The 21,200-nt window shown below is 46.1% G+C and overlaps 1 protein-coding gene across 3 annotated transcripts in view; it reads left to right on the top strand.

Annotated features, from left to right (window-relative positions):
* Positions 1–21,200, top strand: part of GRAMD1C (GRAM domain containing 1C) — a 1,372,139-nt gene that overhangs the window by 274,377 nt on the left and 1,076,562 nt on the right. For 2 of the 3 annotated variants that reach the window (XM_078656660.1, XM_078656661.1), the window contains exon 2: positions 16,403–16,571. The exons of the other annotated variant lie outside the window; for it this stretch is intronic. In XM_078656660.1, coding sequence (XP_078512786.1) covers positions 16,458–16,571 — 114 coding nt within the window. In that variant the 5' untranslated portion in view covers positions 16,403–16,457. The remainder of the gene's footprint in view (positions 1–16,402; positions 16,572–21,200) is intronic. 3 annotated transcript variants of the gene reach the window in all.

The following is a 21,200-nucleotide window of genomic DNA, read 5'->3' as shown; positions in this document are numbered from 1 at the left end:
GTGCCCTATCATGATGGACCGACCCATGAGAAGGGACATACCCTGGATCTGACTTTCTCTACGACCCCCATAGAGATCCATGCACCTATCCAGGTGCTATGGTCGGATCACAGGCTGATTAAATTCTTTATTCTGGAGGTCAGGAAACCTCCCTGTGCCCCTCGGCAGGTTTCCCAGGGATTCAGGGCACTCCATCGGGTCACCCCGGAATTACTGGCACAGGCATGTGCGGCCCATCCCTGTATTCTGACAGGGGATCTAGACGGGGATGTAGAGCGGTTGCAGGCATGGCTCCTGGAGAGGCTTGATGATCTTGCTCCTGTGAGGCCCCCTCGCAAGTTAGATAAACGTGCCTCTGCCCCTTGGTTCACCGAAGCGCTGGTGGCTTCACGTCGACAATGCAAGGTAGCGGAGAGAGTATGGCGCGCGAAATATGACCCAACGGCTAAACTTGCTTACAGGTCTTTAGTGAAAGCTTATCATCGAGATATCCTCTCTGAGAAGAAGGGATATTTCGCGAGGAAAATCGAAGCTGCCTCTAACTCTTGTAAGGAGCTTTTTGCCATTGTGCGGGAGTTTACGACTTCACGCGCTGCGTCGACTCAGACTCCCCCCCCCTTGAGCCTTGGGTCAGTGCAATTGCTGATTTCTTTACTTCTAAGATCCGACTGATCCAGGACTCTTTCCCTGTGCAGGAGCCCGAGGTGCCCTGCCTGGCGGAGAATGTCTCGGCTATCCCGTCTAGTGCAGGTCCGGTTCTGGCAGTTTTTCCTCCTCTCTCTACGGCCTCTTCGTTGGATTTGATGGCCTGTCTAAAATCAGGTTCCCCGCGGGATGCCTGTCCTGCCAAGTTTATGGCGAAAATGGCAGCAGCCATTAATCCATATGTGAACCCCCTGCTGAACTGCTCTCTGGCACAGGGTGTGGTTCCTCAGTCATGGAAGCAGGCGATGATTATTCCCCTGCTCAAAAAGCCCGGATTGGACGTGGAGGTGCTGGCGAATTACAGGCCTATTTCGCTTTTGCCTGCTTTCGCTAAGATTATTGAAAAACATGTGCATAAGGTGCTCGCCGATTATCTGGAGTCCCACCCCACTCAGTCTGGATTCCGCTCTAATCTCAGCACCGAAACAGCACTCCTGGAAGTTTCGGAGGCTATTAAGGAGGTGCTGGATTCAGGTGGCAGGGCGATGCTGGTGATGTTAGATCTGTCGGCGGCCTTCGACACCGTCCCCCACGAGGGTCTCCTCGTAAGACTCTCTGAGATCGGTCTGAGGGGGACGGTGTTCAACTGGTTTCGTTCGTTCCTGGCGGACCGTCGACAAATGGTCTGGGCCTCTGCTTGCTCCGCCGAGATGTCGCCATTGGGTGTCGGAGTCCCTCAGGGCTCAGTTTTGAGCCCGACTCTATTTAACATCTTCATGACCCCTCTGGCGGAGTCTTTCGGGGCTCAGATCGTTTCCTACGCTGATGACACCCAGCTCCTCTTCACCTGTGAGAGTGGTGCGGACTTCGATGGAGGGAAGATCCGGGGTTGCCTTGAGGCTGTTTTTCAGTGGTTCCAACATATCAGCCTCAAGTGCAACTCAGACAAATCCGAGGTCCTCTTCTTCGGGTGCAGTTCAGATCCGGACTGGAAGGTGTGGTGGCCAGAGAACATGTTTCCACCAGCAAGTTCGTCCCAGGTGGCTAAAAACCTAGGGATTAAAATTGACAACGGCCTAACACTGCGCTCTAAGATAATCGGCCTCACTGGCACTTGTTTTGGCCTGCTCCGGATGCTGCGTAAGTTTCTCCCTTTACTATCGGAGGAGCACAGGAAGATTACAGTGCAGGCGATAATTGGCTCGAGAATTGACTACTCGAACATTCTTTATCTCGGCCTGCCAGAATATCTGCTTCAACGGTTGCAGGTGGTCCAGAACTCGGCAGCACGGGCAATTTTTGGACTATCTCGCCGTGCCAGAGCCTCGTGCCTCCTATATATGTGTGTGTGTATATATATATATATATATATATATATATGTGTGTATGTATATATATGTGTATATGTGTATATGTATGTATGTATGTATGTATGTGTGTATATATATATATATATATATATATATATATATGTATGTGTATATACATGTATCATTTTTTCTCATACCAATGCAGCTCCCAAATGGAGGCTAAATAATGTAATTGCACACATAAAGCCTGCATTTGCCAATACATAAACACACAAGAGGCCAAGTAGCACTTGAACTCTGTTTTTTAATGAGTACAACACTCATAAAGAGCAAAAAACTGCAAATAAGTAGACATTGTTAGCCTACAGGCTGCATTGTAAACCAATAGCATAGAAAATGAAAGCATTTTCAACAAAAACTGGCACCGTGCCTTTAAGGCAGCCATGATCCCTAGCTTACGATCATGCCTCAGGGGTGACCGTTAGGTCAGTTGTTCTTTCCGGCTCCTTCTGTCAGGACCCTGGTTTCAAAGCTCTCTACTTTTTTGACTTTTCTGTCAAAATGATCTTATTTTATTGTGGTTTTCTTGACTTCACTCAACGTCTTTTGATATTTTAGTTAGAGTTAAACCATTTTTTTGTGACAGAAAGATCTTTTTTTCTGTCATAAATGCCTTCTTTGTTCGATCCTTGCCCTGCCTGTGGCAAAAAGAAGGCCAAGACAGACGCACATGAGGTGTGCATTCTCTGCCTTCCTGAATCACACTCTCCTGCCTCCTGTCAACACTGCAACAAGTTGTCTAAAAGGACCATCAAGGACAGTGAGAGAATCCGTCTTTAGGACCTCTCACCGTCAAAGCGAGCACGATTGACGTCTAGGCAGGAGTATCCGTCGACACGACGCTCAACGTCGAGGCAAGAAACTCCGTCGACGCGGCACTCGGCATGTCGAGGCACAGCCCTCCGTCGAAGATTGAGATCGACGTCGAGACGCAGTTCTCCATCCAGGTAGTCTACGTCGAGACACATGCCTTCAAGATCGACGTCAAGACAAATATCTCCATCACAAGCGACATCGAGAAAGAGGTCTCAGTCAGTGTCAGTTTCAGCAAGCTTCTCTCCGTCATCAACATTCAGAGCAGGCTCACACCGTCCATCACCAGGTCCGGTTCTCCGGAGGTGGCTATTTCATCCTCAAGTAGCCAGGGCTCTCCCTTTGGTACTCATCATGCAGCAGAAGCTCGTCGGGAAGGAAGAAAATCTCCACGTCATTCTCCTGGTAGAGCGGCGGGGTCTCCATCCATTCACCTCTCTCCCAGATGGATGCAGCCGTTACATCTATGGGCTGATCGTAAACAAGCTGCAGGGGTCTGAAGAGAGCCTAGTTAGGCTCACATGTCCCCGCTAGCTCGCCTAGCGAAAGATGCGGATCTTTCTCCTCCATGAGGAAGAGCTCGTACTCGCTCTCCTGCACCAACATCTAAGAGGAGATCAAGATCACGCAGCAGAAGGAGAAGGCACAGGTCTTCAACACCTTCCACCTCCTCAACATTTTCCTCAAAAAGGGACTATTCGCCCACCCTTACGGATAGTCCACCGTCGAGGATCTCTCCAGAGGACGATGTACGCACATTCCAGGATGTGCTTGCCAGGGGGGCTTCCAAACTCAACATTCCCATGCCTGTTCATCAGACTATTTTGTCATTTTTGAGACTTTGAACCAGAAGAAGTCCTCTCACCCATTACTGCCTCTGGTACCGGGTCTGCTTAAGCCAGTTATGGACATTTTTCTTATGCCAGCCACCCTCAAGACTGCACTGGCGAGAATTCTAAAAGGTTCTCATCAGTTGGAAGAGGATCCAAAACCGCATTCTGTAATCGTGGCTGCCGCCAAAAAGACCCACTCAGTGGTCTCCTCGTCTACAGTACCACCAGACAAGGCGAGCAAAACGCAGGACTCATGGGGGAGAAAAGTATGTGGCACTTCCCCGTCCATGCTTAAAGTCTCCAGTGCGTCAGCTCTATTGGGACGTTACGATAAAGCGTTGTGGGACTCGCTACAGCGTTTTTCAGATAAGCTGCCCAAGGAAGACCGTAAGGACTTTGAAGAATTCTTACAGGAGGGCAGCTTAGTGGCGAACCAATTCATTGGTGCTGCGGCGGATGGAGCTACACTTTCAGCACACTCCTATGCCCATGGAATTTGTGCCAGAAGATCTTCATGGCTTCGCCTTGCAGCTCTAAAGCCAAAGGCGCAGTCCCGGATTATCAACCTGACATTTTCCGGTTCATCATTGTTTGGCCCGCACACCGATAAAGAGATGGCGCGGATGAAGTTCGAGCTAGATAACCTGAAGGTAGTAGGGCTGGCGAAGAGGAAAGAGTTTTGTAGTCGTTACCGCAATACTGAGCGCCAATATTTCCAAAAGAGGGTTCAAACCCCTCATTGGCAAAAGAACCAAAACCAGCAAGGTCAGCTGAAATCGCAGTACTAAAACTGGCGATGTAACCGGGGAAGAGGAGGGAACTGTCTGTCCTCTACCTCAACAAAACCTCCAGCCAAGCAATGAGTTTCTGCTTCCTCCATTACCGTGCACCGCTTCCGTAGGAGGAAGTGTTGCAAAACATCTGCAAGAGTGGCGAGCCATCACGAAAGATCAGTGGGTGCTGGCTATGCTGCAAAATGGGTACTACAGAGGGAAGTGGGCATCCTTTTCCAAAAGTCAGCCATAGAGAAGGTCCCACGGTCGCAAAGAGGTCGGGAAGTGTATTCCAGATATTTCCTGGTAAAGAAAAAAGGTCCGAAGTCGGAATACAGACCCATCTTGGATCTGTGACCACTCAACAAGTCCATCAAACGAGAACAATTTCGCATGATGGCTCTGCGTCAAATATATCCTCACCTCCACAAAGGGGATTGGATGTGTTCGCTGGATCTGCAAGATGCCTATTTACGTACACTGATAAATCAGCATCACTGGCAATATCTACGATTCATAGTCGGAACATCCCACTATCAATTCAAAGTGCTGCCCTTTGGACGGAAATCAGCTCCCCGGGTATTCCCGAAGTGCATGGCAGTGGTGGCAGCTGCTCTGCGGCACAGAGGCATCTTCGTCTACCCTTATCTGGACGATTGGTTGCTGAAGGGCCCCTCTCCCCAGAGTGTGAGGAACCATTTCCAGCAGTATCTACGACTCTGTCAAAAACTGGGCCTGCACGTGAACTACCAGAAGTCGACACAGCAGCCCACTCAAACAATCCACTATCTGGTGGCGCTGATAGACTCAGAGTGAGGAAAAGTGTTTCCTTCAAAGGAGAGACAATTATCTCTCATTTAGGCAGAAACATTTTAAGGAGCAACCTGTCGTCAGTACGTCAGATCGCCTCTTTGCTCGGATCGATGGCATCCTGCATTTTTCTGGTACCCAATGCCAGATTAAAAATGCGTCCTCGACAGCAAGATCTGGAGGACAAATGGGATCAACGGACTTCTCGCTGGGAAGACAAGATCTGTCTATCACATGCAGCCAAAGCATCCATTCCGTGGTGGGTGAAGAGGGGCAACCTGGAAGTAGGAGTTCCGCTCCATCAAACTCCTCGATCCCAGACTCTGATCACAGACGCATCACTAAGAGGATGGGGAGCCCACATGGGTTCTCGCCAGACGCAAGACCTATGGTCCTCAAAAGAGCAATTGTACCATATCAACATGCTGGAACTCAGGACTGTTCATCTGGCGCTCAAGGCTTTCCTCACTTCGATTCAAGCGAGTTCCATCCTAGTACAGATGGAGAATACCACCACAATGTACTACCTGCACAACCAGGGGGGAAGTCGGTCATGGACTCTGTCATTGGAAGCATAGTCCCTTTGGCACTGGCTACTGGTGAGGAAACTATCCATCACAGCAGTTCACCTGCCGGGAGAGCAGAATTCTCAAGCGGATGCCCTCTGTCGCCACTTCGAGGAACAGCAGGACTGGGTTCTCAACGAAGAAGTGGTCGACGACATCTTCCAGGCTTGAGGCCGTCCAAGCATAGATCTGTTCGCAGACGAAGCAAACACAAAATGCTGAGACTTTGCCTCAAGGTACTACTGACCAGGATCGAGGGCGAATGCCCTTTTGATCTGCTGGTCAGGGGCATTTGTGTACACCTTTCCACCCCTGCCTCTCATCCCGCAGGTGGTGACCAAACTGTCACACTCGAACACCACGATGATACTGATTCCTACAGACTGGCTGAGGCAGTGGTGGTACCCGGACCTTCTACATAAGTCACTGAAGCAACACAGAAGGCTGCCGTGCAGACCAGACCTGCTGTCCAAGATGAACGGGAGGATTCATCACCCCAACCTTCCATCCCTGAACTTGGCAGCATGACTCCTGATGTCCTCCAGTATGGACATTTAAGTCTACCGCAAGACTGCATGTCCATATTGAAAGAGGCAAGGAGGCCTTCCACACGCTTATGCTTACAAATGGAACCGTTTTATATATGGTGTGTGCAAAATAATTGTAGTCCCACCAAGGGGCAGGGGGATGTAATCTTACCCTATCTGCTTCACCTAGCCAGAGCAGGTTTAAATTTTCACCAATTAAGGTGTACCTGGCTGCCATTACTGCGTACAGGCGTTCTCCTCAACCCTCATTCTTTCAGTTACAAGTGGTGAAGGATTCTCTGCAGGGCCTTAAGGAGGCCTCCGGTTCGGCCTCCTTCACCTCCTTGGGAACTGAACTTGGTGCTGTCAAAATTGATGGGTCCACCCTTTGAGCCTATCCACAAAGCAACCTTGCAACACCTTACGTGGAAGGTATCTTTCTTGGTGGCTATCATCTCAGCTCATAGGGTGAGTGAGATACAGGCCCTCTGTTCCAAGGAGCCCTACTTAATCTTCCATCTCAATAAGGTAGTCCTCAGAACACATCCTTCCCTCCTTCCGAAGGTGGTGTCTGATTTTCATGTAAATCAAACTCTCTCTTCCGACCTTTTTTCCCAACCCCTCCACTCCAGCGGAGAGGGCGCTGCATTCATTGGACCTTAAAAGGGTCTCGAAGTTTTATCTAGACAGGTCGAAGCCATTGAGTAAGTCTGAACTCCTTTTCATTAATTATGGTTCAGTCAGGACAGGTTTCCCAGCAACAAAACAGTCTATCTCCAGATGGATAGTCTCATGCATTAAATTGGCTTACCAGGTAGCAGCAAACCTCTTTAGTCCACTCCCAAAGCTCATTCCACAAGAAGAAAAGCAGCTACGACTGCTTTCCTCAATAATGCACCGCTCTCCGGAATCTGTAAAGCGGTCACTTGGAAATCAGTATACACATTTACAAGACGCTACAGTCTTGACTCGGATACTAAAGCGGACCCTCAATCAGGTCAAGCCTCCTTGAGGAATCTGTTCATCAGCTGATTTTTCGGTGGTTGTTCATTTGGTCACTTTGTTTCTCATTTGCCTGCAGGTGGTTGATGGGCTTGCTATTCTATTCAGTGCTTATGACTATCGATGAGGATCCCCTGGAAGAGAAGGATAAGATACTTACCTGTAATCCTAGTTCTCTTCCAGGGGTATCCTCATCAAATTGTAAACAAAAGAGGGAGGGAGAGAGTACAAGTGGATTCGGTCTCCCCGAGTATGTATCATAAACAAAGTGGAATCCACTCAAGCGGTGACAGTGTTCCCTACTATGGTGGGGAGCACTTAGTGTTTTTAAAATACCCCTCACACACCAACAGGCCCCTTGGTGTCATGCTTCATCATAGGGGTCTTCGCACCCCTCTACGGGATGCGGCGTGCTTCGACCGACGACTACGCGGGAGCACTAATAAATGACTGTGTGGTGTGTGTGTTGGGTAGTGATTGAGCGTGAGTGGTGGGGTTTGGAAGGGGATAAGTGATGGTTAAAAAATACATGGCTCGTGGGGTGAAAAAAAGCTATTCAGGTGCAAGGGATGACTCCTTACGCTACTCTAAATTCAGCCAAGGTCTATTCAGCCTAGACCTGAGTCACCTAGGCAGGGCAGGACACACCTCAACCCCTCCAGGGACTGGCTGGGGTGAATGCACATCCCCTCTCCCCTGTCAGTCAGAACCAGATGGTCAATACACATCTAGGCAGGCACAAAGGCACATAGCACACAGAAGTGCCCACTTTTAAAAGTGGATTTCTAAAATAGCAATAATAAATCACGCTTATTGGCAAAAGAAGATTCATCACTACTATTATAAACATGGTCGCTCTACCCCTCTCATGTCAGGAATTACCACTGAAGCACCTATTAGGGAATCCCCAATGCGAGGAAAGCCTCACCAGTGAGAAACCAAATAGGCGGTTTGTCATTACCAGGACATGCCACACAATTAAGGCACATGTCCTACCTTTTTCCTACAGTGCACCCTGCCCAAAGGGATAGCCCAGGGGCCTACCTTAGGGGTAACTGATATGTAGTAAAAAGGGAGTTGCAGACATGGCAACCACTTTATATGCCACGTCACAGCAGCAGTAAACTGTGCGCACTGGCCCTGCAGAGGCCTGAGACAGGTTTGAAAGGCTTCTTAGGTGGGTGCCGCAATCAGCGCTGCAAGCCCACCAGTAGCATTTAATTTACAGGCCCTCTGTATATGGTATACCACTGTACAAGGGACTCACAGGTAAATTAAAGATGCCAACCAGGTGTAGACCAATCTTACCAAGTTTACAAGAGAGAGCACATGCACATTAGCACTGATTAGCTGTGATAAAGTGTCCAGAGTCATAAAACCACCAACAGCAGGTCAGAAACCGTGCAGGAAGAAGACAAAAAGTTCTGGGAGGACCCTGCAAAAAGGGCCAAGTTCAACAGCTTAACAGAGCATGGATCCTTCTTTGCAATCACTCTATGTGACCGGTAAATAACAAAATAAAGTTACTGTTCTCGTAAATCGATGCATTACAATCATCTGCAGTGAAGATTTTGCCGAATGGTCCTTCAATATTCCAAAGAACATTTTGGATACATTTACCCATCAAAAACCTGAGCATTTAAGATATTTGCTATTGCCTCTAGATTAAACATTTTCCCCGAGACATTCATAGGTCAACAGATTCTGTAGAGGCAGCAGGCAAGCTGCACAAGATCAGATTCAGCATTCTGCTGCAAGGTTTCCATCTGTGTTGCTGGTAACCCCTAAACCCTTTGCTACAACCCAACATTTGAACTTGGGTCTGTGGACAGATATTTTGAAAAGCTATCATGTGATTCTGCTTACATAGCCAACTTGTTGAAGAAAGAGATGCCATGCTCTCGTAGTTAAGCGGTAAGGTTTATTTAAGCGCACAGTCAAAGAGGTCACCACGCCAGCTGACCAACTCCCAACTGACTCCCACAGAACCCTAGTATAGAATACAGAATGTGTACAGGCATTCTGGAAGTATGAACAGGGAAGAGGGATAATACATTTACAACATAACCATTCCTTTTTGAATGATGTCTTGCACAGGCTCGGCCTGTTGGTGTATGCTTGAGTATGCTTTTTATGAAACATAGACCTAGTTCCTAAATTTGGTGCATGTCATCAGTCGACTTTTACACAGCCATTTCTTGCACGTCTCCGTGGTGGACTTAGTTGTGTGGCGCTCCAATTGCTGCTCTGTATTCTCACACCTGTTGTTGTGATAGGAGTGTGGAGGAGCCATACGAAACCAAATCCGTCAGCACAAAGGGATTCAGCATCTGCTTAGGCTCCTTCACTGCAGATTGCTAAACGGTGTTGGTCACGAGCGAACCAGTCCACTAACTCCTGCAACCCCTCCGTGACAGTGAATAAAGATGGTACCTGCCACCGTGCGGCCCTGATGTGGTGATCAGTGTCACAAGAGGCAGGGTAGCCCAAAGTCCACGTCTGTTAGGGTAGTCGTGCATCCCCCTTGATGGCAATTAAAGACTCCTGAAAGTGAATGCTGTTGGGGTGGACAGAACAGCAGAGACATGCAGTCAGATAGATCCATGGGTGCCTTGGTGTGTTTCAATCCATCAGACGAGTGTACACTCAATGCTCTGATTTAGAGAGCAATGGAAGAGGGTTTTTGGTGAGGAAGTTGAATCATTATAGTAGATCTACCCTATTGTTTTGGCACGTAAAGAGGATGACACGCTGAGATTTGTGTTGACTTACTTGACTTGAATACCAATATTTTGATAGATTTTCTTTCAAATAACAAATTGGTGAGTATGTTGGAAGGAGTTATATTGTTGTCTACTCTTTAAAAAAAAAAAAAAAAATGTTATTCATATTTCATAGTAAAAATACAATAAAGCTGTTTTGAAACAACAGATAAGGACCAACATGGACCGTTCCACTACCGCATTCATCATCCAATTGATAATACATTATACTTATACAATTTCTGCTCATACACACCCAGTACAACATTGCAAAATGGGGGCTGGTGGGGAATAAAGTTCCTCAATTTCATTAATCGGCAGTATGTTTACTTAAATAGTCCGTCAAGTACTTCCAATAGTCCTTTGGCCTAGATCGAACCGGTAGTTCCTTTTCGTATGTTCTTAGTGTATCTTGACAATGAGTCATATCACATAGCCATTGTTTGGTAGTTGCCACATTTTTTCTTTCCCAACACATGGAAATCCTACGTTTGGCTAACAAGAATGCCACCATACAGTACTTTTTTTCCACAGCTCTGACCCCGTCCAGACGTCCCAGGAAACACACACGGATATTACAGTCAATATCACCCCCCCACGAACCCGTATCGTGTACATTTTGCTTCTGCTCTTAAACCGTACTTATGTAGTCGCACAGGTGGGTAATATGCCTGATGCAAATATTTAAAATATATGATTCGCAAATTTCCATTGGGCGTAAGCATGTGTATCAGGGTGCAAGTGGTTTCCCAATCCTTCTCCTTGAGAGGAGTCTCCAACACAGTGTTCCAGCTTTCCAGTGCCCTGGATGTAGTGTGGTTTATTTCAGCTTGTGCCATCGCGTATAAACGAGAGACCAGGTGTTGTGTGAAGTCAAAATGAGCTGCAAGGTATTTAACTGCGGCGGCTCATTTGGGTAATTGGGGTACAGCTGATTTACCGCCCTCTGTAGTCTGTGGAAGGTGAAACGGAATAGCAATGTCTGATTCTGTATGTACGCTAAATCTTGCGTCGTTATGAATACTCCGTCGCGATATAGGCCACCTAGTGTATCCATTCCCACCTGTCGTAGCAGACCCATACCCACATCTTCACCGGTTACTGACAAGTCAGGATGATGATGCCCCGGTAGAGCCGGGGCGTAGAGCGGCAGCTTATGTGCTAGTTTTCCCAATTGGCGCCAAGCTGTATTGGTAGCACCAATTGTGTTGATGTCTCTGTCGTGCAATGGTGGTCGGCGATGCGTGATTATTGCAGTCAGCGATATTGGCAGAGCGTCCCCATCCTCAATAGCCGTGTGCGTCATGTATGGAATGCTGTGGTAACAGTAGGTTGCATATTGCGCTTGGGCACATAGATAATATAAGAAGAAGTCTGGTACACCCAAACCCTCCTTGGAGTAAGGTAGGGTCAGAGTATTCAAATCCACCCTCGCCTGCTTGCCTGCCCATATCAACTTTAGCACTACCGATGTTATTCGTTTGAATACTTCCCTGGGTGGCTGAATGGGAATGTTATTAAATAAATACAGTAGTTTAGGAAGCATTACCATCTTTACTATCGCTATTCGGTCAGCGAGTGATAAAGGGAGTTGTACCCACCTTTTAACTTTATCCTCTAGTGCATCAATTGCTCTACCGTAGTTTGTTCTGATTACCAAATCGGGGTCCCGATGGAACCACACCTCTAAATATCAAATGGGATCTGTCTGCCACTCCAATGGAAACTCGGTTGTGTGCGGTGTGGTAGTGTCTGTTAGTGGGATAATGGATGATTTATCCCAATTTATGTGGAGTCCCGAGTGCCCCCCAAATTTAAGGTATGTTCGGAACAGTGGGTCCAGATGCTGCTCCGGATCTCGGACATATAGCAACATGTAGTCAGCATAGAGTGATATATGGAGAGGCCGACTTGGGAATTGTAATGCAGATGGATGGTGATTCTGCCTAACCTTGCAAGCGAGTGGCTCACGGGCGAGGGCAAACAGAAGAGGGGATAGAGGACATCCCTGCCTCGTCCCACGTTCTACATTAAATGCCTCTGAAATATATCCTTTCACTCTAACTCTCGCCACTGGCTGCATGTATAGCAATTGTATCCATTGTATGAACATCGGAGGAAAGCTCATCCTATGGAGTACTTTGATTAAGTAGGGCCATTCGATAGAGTCAAAAGCCTTGGCGGCATCTAGCATTACAGCCACCGCCTTCGTGCTCGGAATCAGATAATGAGAGACTGAATAGTGTTCTAGTGCTGTGCATGGTAGCTCTAGTCGGTATAAAACCAGATTGGTCCGGTAGTACCAAATTTGTCATGAGTGGTTGCAACCGTGTAGCAAGTATTTTGGCCAGACTTTTAGAATCTACATTTATTAACGATAGGGGCCGGTACGAGTCACACAATTCAGGGTCTTTCGCAGGTTTAAGAAGCGCTATTATCATCGCTTCTCGCAGCGTGGGTGGAAGGATGCTTTCCTCAAAGGCTTCGCCAAACATCGCAACAATATGCGGCGCTAGAATGTCTTTGTAAGTTTTGTAAAACTCACATGTGAAGCCATCTGGGCCTGGGGCTTTGCCATTTGGTAACGATTGAATTACCTCTGTGACTTCCTCCACCGTTATTGGGAGTGATAAATAGTCTCTTTGAGCATCTGAGAGCCACGCAATGGCTACATCTTCTAGATAGTGGAGTATTTCAGTCGACGAGGCAATCGAGTGTGATTTATATAATTTACCATACGTTCTGACAAATCCCTGCATAAAGGCCATTGGGTCTGTGCTTACTATCCCATCTTCATCCCGAATCTGCTGTACAGTTTGGGATTTGCGGCCTTCACAGATTTTGGATGCAAGCACTCTGCCAGGTCGTCCACCCTCTCCGTAGGCTCTAGCTACTGGGCGTTTATGTATATATTTAACCTCATCCTTTGCATAGGATTGGTGCTGCGTAAGTGTTTGCCTGATTTCACGAAGAATGGAAGGATCTTGTGTTCTCTCATATTGACGTTCTAGTGAACGAAGCTTCATTTCGCATCGTGCTAGTTGTGTCCTAATATCTCGCAGAATTTCCGCCTTAGTGCTCATACAGACCCCTCGCAGTGTGGCTTTGAAGTCCTCCCATAGAAGGCATGCATTATCCGGGGAGGTTTCATTCAATTGGAAATATTATTTTATTGCCTTCTCTATGGTATCTGCATAAACCGAATCCGTTAGCGCAGTAGCATTACATCTCCAACTATAAGGAGGTGGCGTGTAATTGGGGAACTGGAGGGACAGTTTAATGGGGTTATGGTCCGAGAGAGTTTTTGGCATATGTTTTACGTCCGTAGTCCATAGTAGCACTTCCCCGGAGCCTAGCCAATAGTCTATGCTTGACCAGCTTCCATGTACTGTCGATGTGTGGGTCGCTTCACTAACACCTGGGTGACGCGTCCTCCAAATGTCTTATTTCTGTCATAATGTTGAGCCCTTTTGCTCATACGTTCGTCCCAGTCAGTGCAGTGCCCCAGTGACTGGTTCTTATGCCCTCTGTAGGAGTTCGAAGCCGCATTCACCCTTTAATGCAGTTATATGATGCTCGCTGCATGCGCAAAGTAGTCCAGAGACAGTGTTAGTATCTAATTTGACAGATTGGTACCGGAGGAGCTGGTTTCGCTGGTTTTCGTCTGCCACATGTTACTCCATGGTCTCCAAATGTCTTATCCATCTAAGGGTCCTCTGTGATGGTGTACGCTAAGCGTTACTATCAGTATTCAGCCGCTTTGTGGTAGTAACAAATTTAAAACTGACAGTCAGTTACAGCACCTTGATGGGAGCCACCATTTTGTTGCTTGATCATCCGATTCTGGCGTCATTCATTGCGTGCGTATTTGTGAGTATTACATGCAGTGGCGGTAACAGCAGTCGCTTCGCTTTCCGCTTTTGAGCACACACGTTTTAGGATATTTTTCGACCACTTTTGGCGCGCTGCAGCTGTTTCGCGGGTGTTGTGTGTCGGGTCTATCCGTCCTCCGGTAGCATCCACCGGTAGCGTTAGAGTAGCTGCGGTTGCCTCGCGGGTGCCATCTTACCCGGCCCCGGTCGAGTCACTTGCCGATCTTCCAAGGTTATCGTTCTTCGCGCTGGAATAGTTTCATGCCACAAAAACGCCGCCACTGTCTCCCTTTTACATTCCGACTGCCAATTTCACCATTTGGTATGAAATTCGGTTATCTACATCGCGTTTAAAGGCGCAAATTGTAGTCCGTCCGGCGGAGCTGCCTTTTCAGCCAGCCATCCCGCAGTGCCCCCTCTAGTGCCCCTCAGATATATATCACATTGTTGTCTACTCTAGATTTACAATCCACCTCTCACCAAGAGATGTTCGCTTGTGTGGCTAAGAATTGAACACATTCTTGACCCCACTGAGTCAGTTCCCATTTAACAGACTGTCATTTAGACTGGCAGGGGAGGTGTATGTCTTTTGGCTAGTAATGTATCTCATCTACAAGGGTGCTGGAATTTTTGCAAAGGGTTTTCAGTATGACACTTTGGGGTTTTCCAAATCTGAAGTTGAACATATGAAGCACCTCCCAAAAATGTGCTGTAGGACTGAGGACTGGTGTTAAAAGAAGGGAAATGTAAACTGTTTTGAGATGAAATTAATATCTTGGTCACGCTATTTCTTCTCAGTGGTTAGTTCCTAAATCTTCCTTAGTTGATGCCGTTCAAAAAGCTCCAGCACTGGACACAAAAGAAAAGCGGATTTCTTTTGTTTTTGCTGGACTGTGTTAATATTACAGTAAGTTTGTATCAACATTTCCATAGAAAATGGAACCATTGAGAAGGCTGGTGAGAAAAGATTCTATGTTTGATTGGATGGATAATCAACAAAAGGCTTTTGATATGATCTAATTGGGAATGCTCCTACTCCCAGAACTTTTTTGCAGACAGAAAGCATGCTTTACCACAAATATAAGCTTACACATTGTTTTGTCTCAGAAACACGGTCTGGATTGGTGGGACGTTGCCTTTGCTTCTAGCACCTTGTTTCTGAAAGAAAATATTCAAGGTTAGAGCGAGAATTACTTGCAAGTGTATGAGCTGTGGAACACTTCAGCAGTTACATCTGTGGTTTTCGGTTTGTTTTGAGGACAGACCACAAACTTCTGGTAAACATTCTTTCACCTGAAGGAGGCTGGAGTTCCCCTTTCTGTTTTGCAGATTGATATACCAATAACAATTTAATTTTGTTGTTGAGTATGTGCCAGAAATACCACAGACTGTTTATCTAGACTACCCATTGAGGGAGGTATGAGCAAATTGATTGATTCTGTTATTGTGTCATCAATAGTTGACTGGTTGTCGTGTTCATTCAAGGATTTGAAGTGGGACGAGAATGTGAGCTCAGTCATGGTACTGTAGTGTACGTAAGTGGGTACCTGAATGTTGGCCATATAAAGCCAGCCTCGTACCAGAAGCCTTGTTGTTCTTGAGTGTTTGTGATGATTTAGAAGTGGATTGTGATATTTTATTGAAGAATTGAAATGTGTGGTTACTTAAACATCGTGTACTAAGATTTGGGAGATGGCTCACATATAATATCCTGGGATGTCATCCATGAAATGACTGTTACAAGAGCATTTTATGGTGATCTGTTAGATGCACAGACTTAGTGAGTTCTCAATTTTATATTATTTTGTTATTCATATGTACTTCTGGGTACATTGTAATTTTTGTTTGTGTATACAAATTTATTTGATATATTCATATATATTTCCCTGCTCTCTGTACTGCCTAGTCAGAGAGGTCGGTTTCTCACATGTCTTCTGTTCATATTTATTTCCATTGTTTCCGTTTATTGTTCACCCTTATTGTACATTTTGGTTGATGGTTCCATGGAACACCATGTTTGAGTGTGTAGCTTGCTCTCCTTTTGTTGCCAGTGTTGCCCATGCAATCCAAACGGTTCAAATGAGAAGTCAGTTTTTGTTGTGGAGAGCACTCTTCTAATAAAGAATGTAATAACGTACTTGTCATCCAGCACATATCTTACACAGATCTAGCTTAAATGTTACATAATCATCCTGTGGCAGTTGCTTAGTATGTGCTGATTCAGTGAAAAATTAATTAACCATTTGTTTGTATGGAAGCTTGTCGCCTTCAACTACCTAAACGTCTCGTGAAAATTACATTTCAAATGCTGTTGCTTCCATGCTTTTACAGAGACAATGATCTCAATCAAAAAAATGTGGAAGATATCTGCAGCGTGTTTTTCTCTGCCCACGTAAACTGAAAATTGCATTATTTTGTTTCTCCTTCAGTCTGGTCAAATAGAGGCTGTGAGACGAGGGGGGCAGGGCTGGAGGTCGGAAAAGAATGGCCACTGTGCACTTGCCTGTGGTAGCCAGCAGTGGCTTAGAAGGAAGTCCCCTGGTCCGACGACCCTCTCTGGAGCCTTCCAGGGGAAACGAGGAAGAGCAGAAGACAAATGTAAGTACAAAACCACAAGCTTACCCCTGTGAAGATGCTTGATGAAGGTAGTAACCGTTTTGGTGAGCTGCTTCTGCCTTTGCTTACTTTAATGACCCCATGCAAAACTGGCCTAATATGAAGATTATTAAAGCATAGGAATATCCACAAAGAAGAGAGTTGGAGGACGAGGCAGAGTTCGAACATGAACATTGAGGTGTTTTGTAAAGCGGACTAACACTGGACCTTACAGTGAGTTTGACAGTTGTTGAAGAGAAATAGGAGATGGTTCTTGAGACCAAACAGGATGAGAACCAAATACTCTTGGCATAGGTATAAATCAAAGACCCAAGTAACATAAGACTAAAGCATTGTGGAGGCAAGAGTGCGATTCAGATCCAGGAGGTCCGCTTAGAAGAACATATGAGATATCTGCTGTACCATATGATCTGCTTGGAAAGGGGAGAGAGGAAAACTTAGACCTTGGTTTAAGTGGAAGCCAAAGTCCATCACAGGCTCTAGTGGCATGATGATAAATTTTGAGGAGAGAGAGCGAGGGACCAGGTCAGCAAATATAGGTGAAAGCGAGAAGGCAAACTTTATTGATGGCTGAAACCAAAGAGAGGTGAGCAACGATATTTGCATGATGGCTGTGGTTCAGAGTATTGAAGAAATGTGGCACCAAAGCAGTTGAACAATGAGGTCCTAATGGAGACATAATAATGGAAGAGATGATGTGGAGCATTATCACCCATCAAAAGCAATGGAAAAATGAGATGAACTGATTAGTACGCTGTAGCTTTGCAGAGGGGTGAAAGTGACTTGGGCATTACAACGAATTCTTCAGGATAGCAGCAGCAGTGTGGCTGACTCGCTTTTAGCTTTGCACAACACAGTTGCTCACATGGTGCATGGTGTGTTTAAGGAGGCTTCCAGTCGTATTGAAAAAGTCCGTCCCTTTATGAAGTCTCACCTAAGACTCATAATGTCACTTTATTCAATCAGTTTTCACAGAATGTATTCATTATTTGTGCATTTCAGAAGACCAGTTTTGAAGATGATGGAACTTCTTACAATGAAACAACGTTTTACAATAAAGTTGAAAACCCAAAACTCAACTTCAGTGAGGAGCTAGGAATTAAAAGGCTGGTCACAGACGAGATGAGTATTGAAATGAGAGGAAGAAGTAATGGAGAGAGCCGACAAGGAAGGAATTGATCAAAAAGAGCGATGCAAGCTTAGAGAGGTGAAAAGTATGAACCTGGATTGATAAGGTCTACAAGAAACATGAAAACGCAAAGCAGAAACTCACTAAAGAATGAGGAGATGAGTGATTTGAAAGGCAGTAACTTATGGAAGGTGTCACAGAAGATAGAAGTATCTGTATAAGAGAGGAAAAAGACATTCGGAGGGTGATGAGAGAATGGAATTGAGCGAGAGGAGAAAAGAAAGTCTTGAGAGGTGAAAGACATAAAGCAGGAAGAAGGCAGATGTGGTAAAGGGTAAAGGTAAAGAATGGCATAGGTGGAAGATGAGATCATTTGGAGAATTAAAGATGAAGAATGGTGGTTACATATTCAAATAACGTCTATACAACTAGCTTTTCATTTTTTGTGGGAATTCAGAAGGTCTTCTTATCATCTGAGGTCTTCAGGCAAAGACTTCAAAAAGGAGAAGCTGCACCAGACCTGGATTGGGTTGCAGCCAAAGGTGATGCAAGTTTCTTTGATTGAAGTCTGATGACTTATCTTCTCCCTAGATTTTCAGGGAAAGTGACAAGTAGGATGTTTTTTGCAGATGGATAGCTTTAAACATAATGAACATAATGCAGGTAAGCTTCAATTTAATTTGTGCCCCTGTAGATAGCTGGCGGAGTTCACAGAAGATTGGAGTGATATGGTCACATTTTTAAATTGCAGGAAATTAGTATGGCAAAGTTACTTGAAATAATGGTTTCTAGAGTGCACAGCTACCTCAACGGAGGTGTCCTGGCGCAAGCGGTAAGCTCACGAGAAGGGGATTGGGAGGGCCGGCAGTCACTGCCAGAAGAGCCAGGCTTTTAATGCTCTCCAGAATTCAGTTTCTGATTCCAACAGGTGCAGATGTAACGGAGGGAATTCCAAACTTTAGAGGACTGCACCACAAAGGATCTGCCAGCCAGTCATGCTTTCCGTTTTCGAGGGACTTTCATGAGTCTCAAGTTGTTGGACCTCAGGACTCGAATTTGCTGGTATAGCTGCAGCCTTTTATGAAGGTATCTTGGTCCCAAGCCTCTGGTGGCCGCACATACAATGGTCAATGCTTTAAATTCAATTCTCCTGATTATCGCAAACCAATGAAGATGCTTCAAATGTGGAGAGATATGGTGGCGCCTGGGTACCCTCCTTATTAGTCTTGCTGCTTAGTTTTGTATAACTTGGAGCCTGCGCAAAAGATATGCAGGTAACCAGAGTTATAGGCTGTTTGCATTGTCCAGTTGAGATGTGATCAATGCATGTACTACATTCTTCCAATGCTCCTCCGGCAGAAAGTGAAGGAACTCAGAAACAGGTGGACGAGATATGTTGTATCTGGGCAGAGAAGGAGAGCTCCTTGTCTAACCTAATTCCCAGATTCCGGGCGGAATCTGAGGTGGGTGGGGGTGGATTCAGTTCTGACGGCCACCACAAACTGGGAGAAGGTGGAGCTGCTTGGCTTAGAAACAGGACTTCAGTTTTATCCGCGTTTAATTTCAGGCAGTTTTTATGCATCCAGACTGAGATGTCTTTTAGGCAGGACTGGAAGTTGTAGAATGCCTCCGCTGAGTGTTCTTTAAAAGAGAAAAACAATTATGTATCGTCCGCGTAAGACACCACTCTCACACCCTAGGATTCAATCAGAGTTGCCAGGGGGGCGAGGTAGATGTTAAAAAGTAGTGTTCTGAGTACTGACCCCTGCTGCACACCACGCCTCAGAGGCTTCTGGGATGAGAGAAATGGACGAAGGGAGCACTTTTCCAAAAAACAGCATAACAAGGAAAGTGCCATGCCACGGAGACTGGCCTGAGGGAGTCTGTTAAGCAAGATAGAACGTGAGACTGTATTGAATGCTGCTGATAGGTTCAGCAGCACCGACATAGCAGAGGTACCTCGGTCCAACGACTCTCTTATTGTTTCTGAGACTTCTAATAACACGGTCTCAATGATATGACCTGCTTTAAAGCCCGATTGGGACGGATGGAGGAGGCCGTTGGATTCTATGTAAGTTGCCAATTGTTAATGCACAAACATCTCCAGAATTTTTGCTGGGGCATGTACAATGAGATAGGCCTGAAGTTACTAAGAACCTCAGGATCTGCCGCTGGTTTCTTAAGAAGTGGGAGTAGGAATGCATGTTTCCAAATCTAGGGGGAAATGCCTATGTTCAGGGAGGTGTTCCAGATCTGTATAGGATTTACCCAGGGTGCCAGCACACTAAAAAAGCGGGCAAGGCAAGGGTCTCCCGGAGAGCCTAATTTAGATCTCCGTAGTTCAGCAAGTGTTTCCTCAAGGGGCAATAGGACAAACTCTGACAGCGCGACGTGAGAGCTGGAGGGCGGTGATGGTGAGAGGTTTTCCTCTTCTAGGGGAAAGGTAGAAAAGATGTTAAGAATCTTGGTTTCGAAAAAGTCAGACAGCTTAGAGTAGAGTGTTGGGGAAGGAGGAAAGGAGTCATCCAAGGCAGTGGGGTTAGTAAAAAATATAGTGATCTTGAAAATGTCTTTAGAAGAGTTAGCTGCATTCTCTATGCAGTTGGCAAAATATTCTCTCATTTTGTGGCATTTAAGCCTGTGAATTTTGTTTAGCCCTGCTTTATAGAGGCCTTTGTCAGCCTGGTTGCAGGACTTTCTCCATAACCGTTCCAGCCTCTTACAGGCACTCTTCTCCCTTCTTAGATGTTCAGAGAACCAAGAGGCGGAGTTTAGCTCTTTTCCTGGCTGCTGGCTTTAGGGGTGCCACTGTCTCTAAGGCAGTTGTTACCCATGCGTTGAACCCCAGAGAGTCCTTATCTGGGTCAACTGTCAGCTGAGGTAATTTTAAAATTACAGGCCCCAGTGACTCTGCATTGGCTTTACGCCAACCCCTTGATCCTTCAGCATTAGGCCACTGTTCTGCAGGCATTGCCTCAAGGCTAAAGGTAAATGGAACTACTGAGTGGTCAGTCCACATCAGACCTAGAGGGGGGGGGGGGCACTACGCTGAGGTTAGGTGTATTAGAAAATATCTAATACAGCATGTGACCCACACTCGGAGTTTGTGCAGAGACCAGTTGTCAGAGGTGAAGGCCATCCAGAGTTTCCAAGAACTGGGCTGCTTGAGTGCATGTATGGTCATTTGTGTGTAGGTTAATGTACTTGGAAATGTATGTGCAGAAGCCATGGGACCCTGGTCTGTTTGATTCGCTAGCGTGGCTGCTCCGTCTTCCCAGATTGAGTTCACAGCATCCTTAATGCAGAACATGCTGAAAATTAATCTTGACAATTGTTGTACTAGATGGCTAGCGGAAACTTGGCAAAGGACTTTTGCATTTTCATTGATTAATGAGAATTGGACATTTGCAGGGGTGTGGAGTTGAATAAAATATCTACTTGTCCGTAGGGCAGGTTGCTTCATAAATCTACTTGTCCTGTAA

This window comes from Lissotriton helveticus, chromosome 8 (genome assembly GCF_964261635.1).
Source record: "Lissotriton helveticus chromosome 8, aLisHel1.1, whole genome shotgun sequence".
Taxonomy (NCBI): domain Eukaryota; kingdom Metazoa; phylum Chordata; class Amphibia; order Caudata; family Salamandridae; genus Lissotriton; species Lissotriton helveticus.
The sequence above is the reverse complement of the archived record's forward strand: the minus strand, read 5'-3'. Positions and strand labels throughout refer to the sequence as shown.